The sequence below is a fragment of the Bos javanicus genome, chromosome X (genome assembly GCF_032452875.1).
Source record: "Bos javanicus breed banteng chromosome X, ARS-OSU_banteng_1.0, whole genome shotgun sequence".
NCBI classification, from domain to species: domain Eukaryota; kingdom Metazoa; phylum Chordata; class Mammalia; order Artiodactyla; family Bovidae; genus Bos; species Bos javanicus.
The window spans coordinates 114116392-114134140 of record NC_083897.1 but is presented as its reverse complement, the minus strand read 5'-3'; the positions used below and the strand labels follow the sequence as shown (position 1 = coordinate 114134140).

Sequence of the window (17749 nt, the reverse complement as noted above, 5' to 3'; positions counted from 1 at the left end):
ATTAACATATCTATAAGCCATTGATGTGACTTTCAAATGTTGGTCAGACCATTTGAGAAAAATAAACTACTGTTACCGAAGTGTATTTCAGGGAATTTCAATGTCTGGTGTCTGACTGAAAGAGAAGGGTCGCAAGCCAATTGATTTCCCCAAGGAGGTCATTATAAAAGGCAAGAGGTCTCTTTTCCATTTTCAGTGTAGAGTGTTTATTCTCAAGAATGGGAGTATTAAGGTTTGTTTGTACCTGAAGACTTTGAAGAGCTTTTCAAACATGAGTCAATATTGACATTTAAGAACTAAAATCTACTAAAGATTATTAATTTTTTCTTGGTTAGAAAAGATGAAGCTTTTTAAAAATCAGAGTTTCAACACTCATGGTAGCCAATATTTCTGGCATGGTTTCATTAATTCATTCATTTCTTATTAAGGAGTTTCTCAACCCATATGAGGATTGAGCTCTTAAGCACTCTAGAGTGAAAGACACATTACAAAAATTTACTTATAAAAATGTATATTTTATATTAATATATCTGATAATAGTAATAACATAATACTAGCTATGTTTACTGGTTGCTTATTATGTATCAAATATCATTTTATAAACTTCACATATATCAATTCATATCACCCTCACAATAGCCTAATGGCATAAATGTTATAATTTCTCTTGATTTATAGCTGCTTAAATTGATGGCAATTAAGAAATGTGTACATGGTCAGTAAGTATCAGAATCATGAGTCAAACCCAGGCAGTCAAGCTTCAAAGCCCACACTACTAAATGCTATCTTCTCCAGCCCCTCTAAAACAACATAGAAAGCATTGTGTTATTTAAAGTGCAAAGAAATGCCTCTGGGAATTGAGAAGGAGACAAGATGTCTTCTAGCTCTAGGACTCAGGGAAAAGGGAAGAATGTGAATATGACTTTCCTTGAAAATCAGGTTGCATCTGGGTAAACTGAGATGAGGAAAAGGAGTCCCAAGAAAAGAAAGAAGTCATCAAAGACACAAAAGTATACAGGCTAGCTGTGCAATTTAGTAGGAGTTAAGGGTGCACAGGGACTTCCCAGGCTGCTCAGTGGTAAAGGATCCACCTGCCAGTGCAGGAGACTCAGGTCCCATGTTTGGGTCAGGAAGATCCCCTGGAGAAGGAAATGGAAACTCACTCTAGTATTCTTGCCTGGGAAATCCCATGGACAGAGCAGCCTGGCAGGCCATAGTCCATGGAGTCTCAAAGAGTTGGACATGACTCAGTGACTGAGCAACAATGACAACAATAAAGGGTGCATGGAGAGGAAAAAGAAGAAACAAGATAGGAAATTGAGTTTGAGGGCCAATCCTAGTGGGTCAGGTAAAGGAGTTTGTAGAATATTCTGAGGTCTTTGAGAAGTCATAAAAGTTGTTTGAACAGGGGAGTCATATATTCTTTCATTCACTTGATGAATATTTATTGGTACCTGTTATGTGCTGAAGGCTTCCCAGGTGGCAGTAATCACAAAAAATCGGTCTGCCAATAAAGGAGATAACAAGATACGTGGGTTTGATCGCTGGATGGGGAAGATCCCCTGGAGGAGGAAATAGCAACCCACTCCAGTATTCTTGCCTGGGAAATCCTATGGCCAGAAGAGCTCAGCAGGCTATAGTCCATGGCGTCGCAAAAATTTGGACATGACTGAGCACGTGTGTGTGTGCACGCACACACACACATACATTATGTGCTGGGCACTGTCTCAAGCAATAGGAATATATAAGAGAATAAAGTGGATAAAATACCTGCTCTCATGGAATTTATCAGGTAGTTACAATAAAAACTATTTTACAAAGCTTAATTGAAAATGGCAATCTGCAGGGTGGATTGGAGCAATGCAGGAAAGAGTGAGGGAAAGTAAAAGGTAATGAGTAAAAATCAGAGTGGTGGGTAAGTGGACTGGAGAGAAATGAACAGGTGTAAAAGATTAGAGATGTAAAACTGATAGAACTTGAACGCGAACTAGAAAGTATGGCAAGTAAGAAGGCAATGTAGATAGAAATGACTATTTGGTTTGAAATTTCTCTGACTGAAAAGATGGTAGTGTGATGAATGGTGGACAGTTGATTTTCAAAGAAGTAATAATAGCTAAATTACTGAACTGTCATAATTTTACCCTCCTTATCTGAATATGGAAATAATAGTACCAATACTAGAGCTTTTCAGTGAGAATCGAATCAGAGAATGAAAGTAAAAATGATTTGCCAATTATAAACATGGAACAATTTAGTTATTATTATCCTTATTAATATAATTTTAGTTGGTTGATTTTAAAGCATATGATATTAAGTCTACATCTTTAGTTTGGCTTTTCTCTAATGGTAATTCATAACATTAATAAGAATCTTTCACTTGAAGAAGCTTTTTCAAAGTGCTTTAATATTTTTATTTATAAGAGCCTCACAAAAGTTCTGTGGGGAATAAAAAACAATGGTTATTAGGGTCTATCAAAATTCAGTTTTCAGTAGGCATACTGTCTTCTTACCTATATGGGCCTTTCTTTTAGTTAGTATGTATAAAATTACAGAATCCAATAACTGAGTTACAAAGTTATTCAAATTAGTGCTTCCCTGTATCATTCCAGATGTTAATAATAGCAAACTTAATGGTAATACCAAAAAAGTAGGTCCTGAAGTTTCCATACACTGAATTAACAGGTTCATATATGAAAGAGACCATGGTAAGATAATTCAGAGTGTCATAACTCCTATAATCAAGTGGTTAGACTCATTGTATTATATTGAGGTGACTGTTTTCCATCACTGGTTAACAATAAATGGATTACTTTCTATATTGTAGGCACTAAAACACCAATCTTGAACACCAATCCCTGTCCTCATTGACTTTATTTCTAAACTTTTAATTATTTTCACTGTTTCTTTTTTGGGTTTTCTTTGTCATCTACGAGGACTTCAGGGTCCAAACTTGGAACATAATTGTTGTTGTTCAGTCACTAAGTCCTGTGCGACTCTTTGCAACCCCATGGACTGCAGCACGCCAGGCAAACATGGTCCACCAGAGAAGGGAATGGCAAACCACTAACATTCTTGCCTCGAGAAACCCATGGAACATAATAAATTATTGACTATAGTAAAATAAAAAGCCCGTGGCTCTTGAATCTATTCCTGAGTACTACCATCCATAGTATTGTGAATGTGTATAAACTTCTTCCTGTAGAACAAGAAGTAAATCAAAACGTTCCACTTTTATATAAGAGAAGAAATTAACTGCCCTAACTGGAAAGAGTTTTTCTTGATCTTGGATATATTACCCAAATACTTTTGCATTCTCCACAGTAAGAATTTTACACCAAAGCTTTGCTAGTTCTTTGCCTTTTTTTCATGGTTAAAACATTTACAAGAGTCTTCAGAGCTGTCTTTTTAAATAGCACAAGATGGCATCATTTAAGACCAATTCTGTGCTACAGCAAGTAATATTTTAGTGACTTCTAGATATATTTCTGAATGGAGAAATTCAAGTAACAATGACACTGATTTCTGTGTAATATTATGTATTTTTAATGGGGTCCATGTTGATGTCCTTCAATTTTATATCTTTGACCTATATCTTTCTCCAAATTAGATCCACATTCAAAAGTGCCTCAAGGGAGGTGTTATTTTCACCTTTATTATTCACAGATACCTCAAAACCAGCTGCATTCTTTTTTTGTTATCCATTTAATTATTTTATTTTATTTTTTACTTTTCATTTATATTAGAGTTTACTTGACTGACAATGTTGTGATAGTTTCAGGTGTATAGCAAAGTGATTCAGTTATACATGTATCTATTCTTTTTCAAATTATTTTCCCATTTAGGTTATTACATAATATTGAACAGAGTTCCCTGTGCTATACAATAGGTCCTTGTTGGTTATCCATTTTAAATATATCAGTGTGTACATGTCCATTCCAAATTCCCTAACTATCCTTTCCCCCCAGCCTTCCCCCCTGGTAACTAAATTTATTCTCTAAGTCTGTGAGTCTGTTTCTATTTCATAAATAAGTTCATTCATATCATTTCTTTTTAGATTCTGCATATAAGCAATATCAAACAAAAGTTCTTTTTCTCCATCTGACTTCACTCAGTGTGACAATCTCCAGGTCTATCCATGGTGCTGCAAATGGCATTATTTTGTTCTTTTTAATGGCTGAGTAATATTCCATTGTATAATTGAAGAATAAAAACCATATGATTAACTCATTGGATGCAAAAAATGCTTTTGACAAATTTCACAACCCATTTATGAAAAAACTCTCCAGAATGTGGGCACGGAGGGGACATGTCTCAACATAATAAAGGCCATACACAAGAAACCTACCACTAACATTATACTCAATGGTGAAAAGCTGAAGACATTTCCTTCAAGATCAGGATGTCCACCCTTGCCAATTTTATTCAACATAGTTTTGGAAGTCCTAGTTATGGCAATCAGAGAAGAAAAATAAAAGGAATACAAAGTGGAAAAGACAAAATAAAACTGTCACCATTTGCAGATGACATGATACTTATACATCAGATCAGATCAGATCAGATCAGTCGCTCAATCGTGTCTGACTCTTTGTGACCCCCATGAATCGCAGCATGCCAGGCCTCCCTGTCCATCACCAACTCCAAGGGTTCACTGAGACTCACGTCCATCGAGTCAGTGATGCCATCCAGCCATCTCATCTTCTGTCGCCCCCTTCTCCTCTTGCTCCCAATCCCTCCCAGCATCAGAGTCTTTTCGAATGAGTCAACTCTTCTTATGAGGTGGCCAAAGTACTGGAGTTTCAGCTTCAGCATCATTCCTTCCAAAGAAATCCCAGGGCTGATCTCCTTCAGAATGGACTGGTTGGATCTCCTTGCAGTCCAAGGGACTCGCAAGAGTCTTCTCCAACACCACAGTTCAAAAGCATCAATTCTTCAGTGCTCAGCTTTTCTTCACAGTCCAACTCTCACATCCATACATGACCACAGGAAAAACCATAGCCTTGACTAGACGAACCTTTGTTGGCAAAGTAATGTCTCTGCTTTTGAATATGCTATCTAGGTTGGTCATAACTTTCCTTCCAAGGAGTAAGCGTCTTTTAATTTCATAGCTGTAGTCACCATCTGCAGTGATTTTGGAGCCCAGAAAAATAAAGTCTGACACCATTTCCACTGTTTCCCCATCTATTTCCCATGAAGTGATGGGACCAGATGCCATGATCTTTGTTTTCTGAATGTTGAGCTTTAAGCCAAATTTTTCACTCTCCTCTTTCACTTTCATCAAGAGGCTTTTGAGTTCCTCTTCACTTTCTGCCATAAGGGTGGTGTCATCTGCATATCTGAGGTTATTGATATTTCTCCCAGCAATCTTGATTCCAGCTTTTGTTTCTTCCAGTCCAGCGTTTCTCATGATGTACTCTGCATATAAGTTAAATAAACAGGGTGACAATATACAGCCTTGACGTACTCCTTTTCCTATTTGGAACCAGTCTGTTGTTCCATGTCCAGTTCTAACTGTTGCTTCTTGACCTGCATACAGATTTCTCAAGAGGCAGATCAGGTGGTCTGGTATTCCCATCTCTTTCAGAATTTTCCACAGTTTATTGTGATCCACACAGTCAAAGGCTTTGGCATAATCAATAAAGCAGAAATAGATGCTTTTCTGGAACTCTCTTGCCTTTTCCATGATCCAACAGATGTTGGCAATTTGATCTCTGGTTCCTCTGCCTTTTCTGACACCAGCTTGAACATCAGGAAGTTCACGATTCACATATTGCTGAAGCCTGGCTTGGAGAATTTTGAGCATTACTTTACTAGTGTGTGAGATGAGTGCAATTGTGCGGTAGTTTGAGCATTCTTTGGAATTGCCTTTCTTTGGGATTGGAATGAAAACTGACCTTTTCCAGTCCTGTGGCCACTGCTGAGTTTTCCACATTTGCTGGCATATTGAGTGCAGCACTTTCACAGCATCATCTTTCAGGATTTGGAATAGCTCAACTGGGATTCCATCACCTCCACTAGCTTTGTTTGTAGTGATGCTTTCTAAGGCCCACTTGACTTCACATTCCAGGATGTCTGGCTCTAGGTGAGTGATCACACCATCATGATTATCTGGGTCATGCAGATCTTTTTTGTACAGTTCTTCTGTGTATTCTTGCCATCTCTTCTTAATATCTTCTGCTTTTGTTAGGTCCATACCATTTCTGTCCTTTATCGAGCCCGTCTTTGCATGAAATGATACTATACATAGAAAATCCTAAAGATGTTACCAGAAAACTGCTAGAGCTCATCAATGAATTTGATAAAGTTTCAGGTACAAAATTAATACACAGAAATCTGTTGCATTTCTACATACTAACAATGAAAGATCAAAAAGAGAAATTAAGGAACAATTCCATTTATCATCACATCAAAAAGAGTAACATAATTAGGAATAAACCTACCTAAAGAGACAAAATACCTATACTCCAAAAACTGTAAGATGCTGATGAAAGAAATTGAAGGTGACACAAACAGATGGAAAGATATACCATGTTCTTGGATTAGAAGAATCAGTATTCTGAAAATGACTATACTACCCAAAGAAAATTACAGATTCAATGCAATCTGTATCAAATCACCAATGGCATTTTTCACAGAACTAAGATTTCACAAATCTTAAAATTTGTATGGAGACATAAAAGACCGCGAATAGCTGGAGTAATCTTGAGAAAGAAAAACCGGCTGCTTTCTCTTCCTATAACAATTTCTCCTCTTTAATTCTGCAACTCTGTGTTGGCACCTGGTCATCTCAAATGGTAAGCAGTCAGTGACTTCTTGCTGTACCTCACATTTCCCCCTCACCTCTTCCTCCCATAATCTATTGGGTTGTCCAAAAAGTTCATTTGAGTGTTTCTGTAAGATGTTACAGAATAACCTGCATGTTTGGCCAACCCAGTGCATCACAGTGTTAGCTTTTACCTCCAAATAGCTCACATATATGTTTCCTTTGCTTAGCCTCAACATCTTAATGGTCATTTATTGGTTGGAATATTACAGAAATAATTTTCTAACTTTTATTCCTGGACAGATCTTGTATCCTTCCAGTTCATTCTCCTTATAGCTACCAGAGCAATCTTTCAAAAACATAAGCATAAGTCAGGTTATTTCATTTCCTTGCTTAAAAATATGCTGTGACTTCTCATAGAGTAAAAATAGTCCAAACTCTTAAACATAGGTGGAAACAAGGAGGGAAAAGACAGCTAACATACCGAGCAATTTGAGTGCAACGCTCTGCCCCTCTGGTGGGCATTTTACATGTATCCTATCATTTATTTCTCACAAAATTCTGTGAAGCATTATTTTCTTTGTACAGAAGGATATAATTGAGACTTAGAGGTTAGACAACAAGTGGTAAAATAAGTGATCTTTCTACCTACAAGGTTCATACTCTATCTACTCTATCATGCTGCCTTTCTACATGATTTAGCCTCAGGTGATCTTTCCAATCACATTTCTTAGAATAATCATACCCCAGCCACCCCAGCCATAAAGAAGTACCTTTTGATTCTCAAACTACCCAACTGTCCAGGACTTTCAATATGCTGTTTCCTATGCCAGAAATCCCTTGTTAACTCTGTGCATCTAGCTCACTTTTGACACATTCTTCTAACTTTCTCTAAACAGAAGTTCTCAACCTTGGCTGGACAGGAGAAGCATAGACTGGACATGCTGTGATCAATGCAGTTTGACTTTCTAGGGCTAGAACCCAGAAATTAGCATTTTAAAAACCTCTTCCAAGACTGAAAAACAGTGTTCCAGGTGAATTCCCTGGAGACTCTGGCAAGCTTAACTTAATCATCTTCTGTTTTTATTAGACCCTGTCTAGCCCTCTACTGTAACACTCATCACACTACCAGAATTTTATCTTAGTGTAACTATCCTCACCTCTGAAATGTAAGCATCCCAAAGGCAGAAATCATACTCCAATACAGAGGTTTCTGAATATGTGCTACACACTAGTCCAGTACGTACACAAATACATACACATGCATATACAAATAGTTGAAACCGAAGTTTCACAAAATAATACTGGCTCTTATTTAAGAGGGATAGACTCTTGTTATTTTTCTATTCTACTAATTTTATTCCTTTCTGTTAAAAAATGTGAATTGATACTCATTAAATTGATTATATAACCTAGTTCTTTGAACTATGCTTGAAAAACATCTCTCTAATTATATTTGTAATGCTAGTCCTAACTCCATGCTAGACATCTAATGGTGTTTAATAAAGATTTGATGAATTAATCAACATTTTATGGAAATTTAATACATATGTATATATGTATACATTTATATGTTTTGCATATTATCAAAAATGGCAGGCAGATAACACTAGGCAAAATAAAAACATCAAAATAAACTTTCATAATCTTTGGACACCAAAGTAGAAAGGTTAAAAAATACATGTAAAACTCAATTCAAATTATAGCAACAGAAAGGGTTGCTATATATACAAAGTGTTTTCTTTTCTAAGAATTAGGGATACTCAGATTATCTCTCTTTTCAAATGTACCAACAAATGTGACAATCTAATTTATTCAGGATACTAATTTTGCTATTGAGGTTGCATTCCTCCTTATTCCTTTGGAATTAATCAGTGGGCCAAAATATAGTGTGAGCAACATTGAAGAAGCTACTTTCCCTCAATTTCAACAATGTATTAGAAATTTAAGATAGCTTAATCAATTTCCGGGTATACTCTGATGTACAATTCAAAATTTATCAATCTTTTCTCTCTGGAAGTGTTTTGTATAGGGCCTGAGACAGGAACCAGATCACAGATGCTGCTGCTAAGTCGCTTCAGTCGTGTCCGACTCTGTGCAACCCTGTAGACGGAAGCCCACCAGGCTCCCCGTCCCTGGGATTCACCAGGCAAGAACACTGGAGTGGGTTGCCATTTCCTTCTCCAATGCATGACAGTGAAAAGTAAAAGTGCAGTTGCTCAGTCGTGTCTGACTCTTAGTGATCCCATGGACTGCAGCCCACCAGGCTCCTCCATCCATGGGATTCTCCAGGCAAGAGTACTGAAGTGGGGTGCCATTGCGTTCTCCAAGATCACAGATGAGGGGATCTCAAATATTAATTGCTCCATAGTCTCTCTTGCTGAGAAAAAGACCCTAATTATCTTACCTTTATGACCATTTCTCCCCACTGCACACCCATCCCCACATACCTTCTTTACCAGCTGCTATTACAATGATCTCTTAGGGGTGCTTAGAGAATCAGTTAAGATTGGTGAAATTCTTGTGAAATATTAGCAAAGATGCAGAGTCTACCCATTTTCAGTTGGTTACCAATAGTTTTATGTTAGCACTTAGAAGTGTGGCCATCTTTACCAATTCTCTGAGGCCCAAAGTAGGAAATGCTTTGGACATAGGAAGAATCTGATACAATTATGAATATAATTCTTCATTTTAAGAATAAATTTGCAATTTAAAACTTTTCAAACTGTCACTTCACAAGCCTCTATATGGAATGCTGTAAAAATACATTGGCTTTAAGATGTCAGTTACACTGTCAGAAATACCAATACTGTATAAGAAAAGATCTCGTCATCCTAAAGTATGGGGACAAATATGACCTTGCTTTTAATAAGCAATGTAAATAACATCATTTTTTCTCATACAAGGAAAAAACTTTAATGGCTTCCAGAGTGGAATTAATCAGGTTAATTCCATTCAGGAAGCATATGTTTCATAATACATATATGCTTATCAAACCCAGGAATTATAATTATTGCTGGGAGAATTAAACATCCTATGAAGTGGGTGATAAGCAGTGATAGGCAGTCTAGCAAGAGCTGGAGTCGCCATATATAGAAAAAATGATTGACAGCCATAGAGAAAAATTCATTTTGTGAAGGTTTTCACCCCCTATCTCCATTCTGCAGCATTTGTATAAAGTAAAACATCACTGCTTTGGGTTGGATAGATATATTGGGATCTGCTGGGAAAGCTGATGTTCTGGCTAGGCATTTGGAATTTCTTTTTTAATATGTAAGCACTATTCTTGCTATATAGCATGAATCATGCAAAGAATATAATGCTACCAGCTTCTGCAAATGAAGTGAAAGGCACACCATTACACTTGATTCCTTCACACATATTATAGAACATCCCTTTTGTTCAAAATTAAAAAAAAAAAAAATCTTCAGAGGGGGAAAAAAAGCAAACACTTCCATTTAGCTGAAATACTGAAACTGCATGTAATTTTCTAAGGTATGTAGTTTTATTTATTTTCAAGCTGTTGCTTTTAAACCCCAGTATCTTGATTCAATTCTATCAGCTGAAATGTGCTGTTAACAGTAATCAATAGTTTCAGTAGTTTAGAGATTTTACCATGACATCTTCAAATCTTTCATCAAAAGGCCATTATTCAACCATCTAACTGAAAATCAGAGCTGGCTATAAATGTCATTCCTATCCATAAAATGTAGTTTCAACCTCAGGCAAGTGGAATTTATAGAAGACACAATATTAATAGAGAGGGAATGAGAAAATGGTCTCTGTTTTAAAATAACATTGGAATCTTAGTCCTGTTATAGTTAAGAGAAAAATGGTATGTCTAAGGTTTTCAGGAACTCTAAGGGAATTTTACATGGTTTTTAAGAATAAATAGATTTTTTAATGAGTAATAGAGAATAAGCTAAGAAAATTTCCTCAGCATAATTTCCAATTGTTTTTGAAGAGATTAGAAATCTAAGCACAAAATGCACTTTATTCTCCACGCTTTCATAATAAACATAGTTAGGAAACACTGCCATTTTTTCCTATTGATTCAGAATCTTGCAGTTTCTCATGATAAGTTTCAGTATGAATTTTTGTTGTATAAGTACTATAGATACAAATATAAAATGTATAGGAGATACATGGATGTATTCTTGTTTTGTCTTCAACAATACTTGTCCATGAATTTAAGAAATATTTTATTAAATCCCTATTACAAAATTGAGTCACTGGAACAATCTTTAATTTTGAAAAGAATCTGCTAAAAAAAATCCACTTAAAGTTTTACTCGTTATTTACCATAGCTGATAGGAATATGTGAATCCACATATTTAAAACTCTAGGGTGGCTTTATGGGCATTTACAAGCCAAGATAAATTTTTAAATGAAATATCATAAGTCAAATACGTTAGCAACATATTTTCTAACCATTTAGCTAAGAGTGACCAAAAAAAAAACACACAAACGTTACACCGCATTTACATCCACAAGCCATAGGAGATACCAATTTAGAACAATACCTGGCTTTATCTATGCAAACTACCTCCAAATGATCAAAGTAATTCAACACACATTGTGAAGGAGCAAGTGGGGTCTGAGGAGAATGATACAGCAAGAATGAGGAATTCAAGAAGCTATAAATTGCCACTGTCATCTACTCTATATACAAAGTAGATCAGATCTCGTATCAAAACAGAAGAAAAGAAGGAGAACAACAAGGAGAGGGAGGAGAAGAAACTTTTCTTACTATGATTTGATTTTGGAATTCTTTTTCAACCTGGAATACACTATCACTTTTTTGCCATAATTTTAAAATATTAAAAAACTGAAGTTAGGCCTAAAAATGGATCATATTATTTGAACACTCCAAAGTTTCTTTGTGGTACTAGTAAAGTTCTTATTTCAAGTCAGAAAATTTGACTCTACATAACAAAACTCCAATGTAGGTCAGGAAAACTCTATCATGTCCCCAAAGTATTTAAATATCAGGAGCCTTCCTCAACTATAGAATATGATTCACACCAAGATTTCAAGTACATAAAACAACCTGAAACTTCTGTTTTTGCTGTTTATGCATATGAAATTTTATAGCAATAATTTTTGTTTCTAGGAAAAACAATTGTCTGAAAATTGTGTGATAATTAACCATGACCAAGTTAGCCATCTCATTTTTATTTTCACAGATTATGTTAGGAGGAAACCCACAAAAGGCCAGATTAACATTTCAAAATGTATTGGAAAGTAATGAAGGGAAACTGATTCAGTTAGCAACGCTAAATAAAACAGACAATTCATACAGATGCTTTTCCTGTAAAATATTAAATAAACACTCAAAAATGGCAACTTTTTCAAATTTAATAAACCAACCCCTAATTCCTTTTCTCTGAGCAAAGTTTCTTCTTATCAAAGCTCCAGCTTTCACGCGCAAATTCTTCCTGGTCAAAACCACATACTATTTAGAAGACTGGGGTGTTAAATGAAATAAGAAATGATTTTTTGCTTCTCCCTCTTTCTTCTTCTAGCCCAAAAGCCTAAATATATAAGGCCACATAAACCACTACTTTTGTCCACAGCATATCAACTACAAGGACAAATGCTGAGGATTCTTTGGTTCAATTCACAAGTTATAAAAGTAGAAACACTTGACTTACCTGCCATTGTTTCATCAGCTCTCTTACTCCCTTGGAGTCTTCTAGAAGCCTTTCCTTATGGGTGGCATCCTGCAGGACGTTGGCAGTTGTTTCAGCTTCTGTAAGCCAGGCAAGAAACTTCTCCAAGTCCAGTGGGAACTGTTGCAGTAATCTATGAGTTTCTTCCAGAGCAGTCTCTCGCTCACTCACTCTGCAAAGGAACAAATGTCCAGATGCAATTATCCTCAAATATCAGAATGGTGCAGCCAGTGAATCCCACAAAAAGAGCAAAATCAAAGGGACTAAATCATAACATTGCAACAAATGTGAGTTGCTGCTAAAACTCCACTTGAAAACATCAACCACTAGAATAGCATGTGTGTGTGTGTGTGTGTGTGTGTGTGTATTTGGACTTATAGACTTTTGAAAGTTCATTTTCCAAAAAATTCTTTGTTTTAAAAAACATTTTGGCTGGTCAGTTTTGAAAGGTTATTTTAATATGTGGCAAAAGTTGAAACTAATCTCTATAGGTAAAACCCTAAAATCTACCATGCTTATCTTTAATGTTACCTGAGGCAGGGAACCATGATTAAATAGGCCAGGAGAAATGCAAACCTACAATGGAAAGTTGAACACTGGAGGAAGAAGGAGAAGGGGACTGGAGAACAAAAGGGAACAAAAAGATTAAGAAGTAGAAAAACTACATATTTCATAGCAAACATTGTGCAACATGTAATCTGCATAACATCAGTGTGTTCTAATAGTTCTAACTATTGTATTAGCTTCCTTTTGCATTACCTGATGGTCATACAACTAAGAATATTTTCCAAAAGAAAAATTTTATGGGTAATGGAAAAAGTAGAGCTTAAAATCCAGACACATTGGGTTCAAATCGCAGTGTCCTCCGCCGAGTGTGATACAAGTTACTTAACCTCTCTGATTTCTCATCTGCAATGCATATTGTTGTATTGATGAGACTGAAAATACAACAGTGTGTGTGAAGCTGAGTGCCTCACACATTATGAGTCACAAATTATAGTTGCTCAAAAATGTGGATTCCCTATGCCCACATTCCATTCTCATTGCTCTAATCTTATAGAAGGAATGAATCAAATTCCCTAGTGACACAAAAATCCACAAAAGAGCTATTCATATTTTCTGACAATATATATAATGCATGTATTGTGGATACACATACGTATGCCCTCAGCAAACATCTACATAATAGTAACTTGGGAAGGAAAATTGCCTGAGGCAATAACAGCCCCATCTAAAAAGATTCAGGTAAATTTTTTCTGCAATAAGGAAATTAGTACTCTATTTAAATGTCGTATTTGCCTTCTATTACTACACAAACGCTTTCTGGGATTCAACATAAGCTAAAAATGGATTAAAAAAAAAAACTGAACACTTGAATATGATACACACTGCTTGTTAAGATGTGATTGTCAATAATTATGCAAAACTGCAATTTATTTCAGCAGCAACTTTATCATGGGATGTGCAAACCAGGCAATAAACAACTCCTGCCGAGCCAGCGGCAGCAAAGCCCCCGGAAGAGCTGTTTATTCATCATGGGTGAGGTTTTTGCTGAGCATACAGTCTTCCACAGTGTAGTTTTGGTGCTCATACTGGATAAAAATCTTCTGTCTGCATTAACTGGTGGAGGGGAGAATAGGTTTATGAGGGTGCAGCAACTGGAAAAAAGGAAGCATTGCACTAAGCTATTTATCAACTCCTAAATAAACTTGAATACCGCACAACTGAAAGGTAGCCCGGTGCTCTGATTGGGCAAATCAGTTAAACCTCATGAAGTTCGATGGCTAGCCTGAACCGCTAGTTCCTTGCTTATTTAGTTTTCAGGCAAACTATCAATGCAGGGAGAAAGAGCAAAGTATCTTTTATTATTTATTTAGGATGATTTAAAAATTCAGAACCGTTGTGACAAAACTGAGAAACGTAATGTTATAATCTGGTGTGAAACATACAACATACAGGTTGAAGCCTGTGTAATTGCTAACATTTGACCATTTCTGACCAACAAACGGGGCAATTTCAGCCAGTGCTAGCTAATATTTTAGGTTGGCTTGTACTCTAGAAATCACTAAGATTTACTCCACCTCCAGCTCCAAATTTGGCATAGAAATAAGCTGTCACATTGCAGGAGACAAACGCAGGGTTAGACACTGATGTATTTTCTAACATATTCCAAAGTCGCACAAAATAAAAGGGGCAATGTGAAACTCCCTCATGGCAGAGAATTAGATACTGTGCATTTTATTATCAGCTTCATCATCATGATGAGCTGTGCTTGATGCATCCCAGCTTCTCTAACCTTAAAGAGAAACACCACTTACCCTTGGCTTCCAGAGAAAGTAACTAGTAAATAACTTTCTAAGAGTTATTTGGAAAATGTGATGCACATAAATCAGATGAAAGTGTTCTACTGAGACAATGAGATTTCCAGCCCAATCCTACCACCAAGGTCGCTGCTTTGTAAATTAGGCCCTTAGGGAAGAGCAGTAACTCTTTCAGGACAGTAAGGCACCGTTTTCCTAAACAACACCCTTGTGGCCTGAAATATTGACAACATCGGGTTGAATATTTTCCAATTTGGAAATACGTTAGACAAAATTCAGTGGCAGCAATGGCAGAAAATCTCTTCAATCAGAGGTGAGACTGTTATCTCTGGCTTGTGTGGGAGATTTAAGGCTGCATCCTTTTTCCTGAGATCCATCTATGTACACTGAATGCTTAAATTTTAATTGTGCTACGTCTAGACTAGATGAGTCAAAGTTACTTGTATTCCATATTTGTGCATTCAAAATAGTTCTGAATATATACCATACTTTAAAATTTTCTATAATCGCATGCCTTTAAGTAACTTCTATGATAAACAAAAAATGTAGCAATGAGAATCATAAAGTAATAAAAAAATTACCTAGAACAAAACTAAAGACCTCGAACATAGATTATTATTTTTAATGATAATATCCAGGTTATCAAATTATGGACCCTGGAGAAAATTTGGCATGAACTTTAAAAGTAACAATGACCAAATTATCATAAAATAGTAATAATGCTTTACAAATATAATTTACTGCATCAGTTAAGTACTTTTTTATATGACAAATTTTAATTATCAGCAAGTCCAGGTATAGAATGCACAAAAATAGCTGAGAATTTGATGGTATATGGAATGGGATGCTGACTTCAAAAAGTTTTATTTCTGTTCATAAGGACACCATTCTCCATAGGTAAATATAGGCAGTGTGGTACAGTGGTTCTCAAAGAATGTTCCATAGCCCAACAGTATCAATGCCATCTGAGAACTTATTAGAAATGTCAATTCTCAAGCCCCACCCTAGACCTGCTGTATCAGAAATTCTGTGTGGAGTCCAGCGAGCTGTATTTTAATAAGTCTTCCAGGCAATTCTGATATATGCTCAAGTTTGAGCATCACTGACACTGGAGAGACCAAACTTTGAGAACTACTGGTGTAGTGGAAGCTGTGCTGGGATGTCCAGACCCCTCTTTCAGGACTGAAGTATGTTTTGCTTGCATAACTCACTGAAGCTATGAGCCATGCCCTGCAGGGTCACCTGAGACAGACAGGTCATAGTGAAGAGTTCTGACAAAATGTGCTCCAGGGGAGGAGGGAATGGCAGACCATTCCAGTAATTTTGCTGCGAGAACCCCATGAACAGTATGGAAAGACTGAAGGCAAAAGGAGAAGAGGGAAGCAGTGGATGAGATGGTTGGATAGCATCACTGATTCAATGGACATGAACTTGTGAAACAGCTGGGAGACAGTGAGGGACAGGGAGGCCTGGCCTGCTGCAGTCCATGGGGTCACGAAGAATCCGACGTGACTGAGTGACTAAGCAGCAATGTGTTTTGCTTTAACTCCTGGGAAAGCTGCTGGATGCAGGCAGGTTGCCTCCAATGACTGGTTAATGTGTGGACTTTTTGTAAAAGTCTATCCCCCTTGCTGCAGCTTTGGACAATTCGGGAGGGGAGGAGGATTGATCGATGTTGAGGTTACAAATGAATTGAAGCCCAGCTTCTCCTTCTGTCCTATCCTGGTTCTTTCCCTTTCTTCTCTCCCAGGTATTCATCCTGAGAGCACTCTACCAAAAAATAAAGAAATCCCTACACATTAATCACTTTCTCAGAATCTGACTTCTGGGGAACTTGACCTGCTGAATTGTCATACTAAATAAAACTTTGAAAAATATACTTGTTAAAAAATGTATGTGGAGAAATATACAACCACTTGCACAGATTGTGGTCACAAAAGGAGACAGGATGAAGGATTCTCATACTCAGCAATTGAGCCTGAAGAGCTACTATACCTTTGGTTGTCCTTTAAGGAGATCTGTAGATAAGGCATTATCACCAGTTAGAAGCAAGAATCTACTGAAAGGACAAAGTGTTGGAGCTATAAAGCTTAGTACAACCCCCCACGTGCACAAATCTGCATAAAGTGGAAAAATCACAGAAGGCATGTCTCAGCATCTCCATTTTCTTTTTAAGAACTGATTATCAATGAGGCAATCAGAGTATACCCTCATCCTTCACACACACACACACACACACACACACACACACTTACACACACACCCACACCATGGTATCTCTGAATAAATCTCTAAGACTCCAGATTTTTACCTAAGTTGTAAATCACTAATTTGTTATGGGTCAACCTAATACATAAAAAGCAAAAGAAAAAAGGGAAGCCTATGACTTTCCAAGGTAAGGCTGAAGAGCTTAATTAATGTATGGACAATATTCCATGATTAGATACATGCAGGGAGAAGGCAATGGCACCCCACTCCAGTACTCTTGCCTGGAAAATCCCATGGACGGAGGAGCCTGGTGGGCTGCAGTCCATGGGGTCGCTAAGAGTCAGATATGACTGAGCGACTTCACTTTCACTTTTCACTTTCATACATTGGAGAAGGAAATGGCAACCCACTCCAGTGTTCTTGCCTGGAGAATCCCAGGGACGGGGGAGCCTGGTGGGCTGCCGTCTATGGGGTCGCACAGAGTTGGACACGACTGAAGCGACTTAGCAGCAGCAGCAGCAGGGATGACAGTTCATCACTGCACTGTATTAAATGATTATACACACACAAATACATATACACACACATTATATATAACCAAACAGAAACAAACACATTGAATATTTGGGGGGGAAAAAGGCTCAATCTGATATTTTTCCCAGATGTTTCTGAAAGTGTAACCAACGGGAAATTCACACTACTTGGTCTTCTGCTAAGTAACATTTTCATTTGTGCCCTGGTATTATCAGGAAGTAACCAAATAAAACACTCTCGATCTTTCCTTCCCG

The 17749-nt window shown here is 37.0% G+C and overlaps 1 protein-coding gene across 10 annotated transcripts in view; it reads right to left on the bottom strand.

Annotated features, from left to right (window-relative positions):
- DMD (dystrophin) overlaps positions 1–17749 on the bottom strand; it is a 2228404-nt gene that overhangs the window by 523181 nt on the left and 1687474 nt on the right. For all 10 annotated transcript variants that reach the window (XM_061410475.1, XM_061410469.1, XM_061410467.1 and 7 more), the window contains one exon: positions 12415–12604. In XM_061410475.1, the coding sequence (XP_061266459.1) occupies positions 12415–12604 (190 nt within the window). The remainder of the gene's footprint in view (positions 1–12414; positions 12605–17749) is intronic.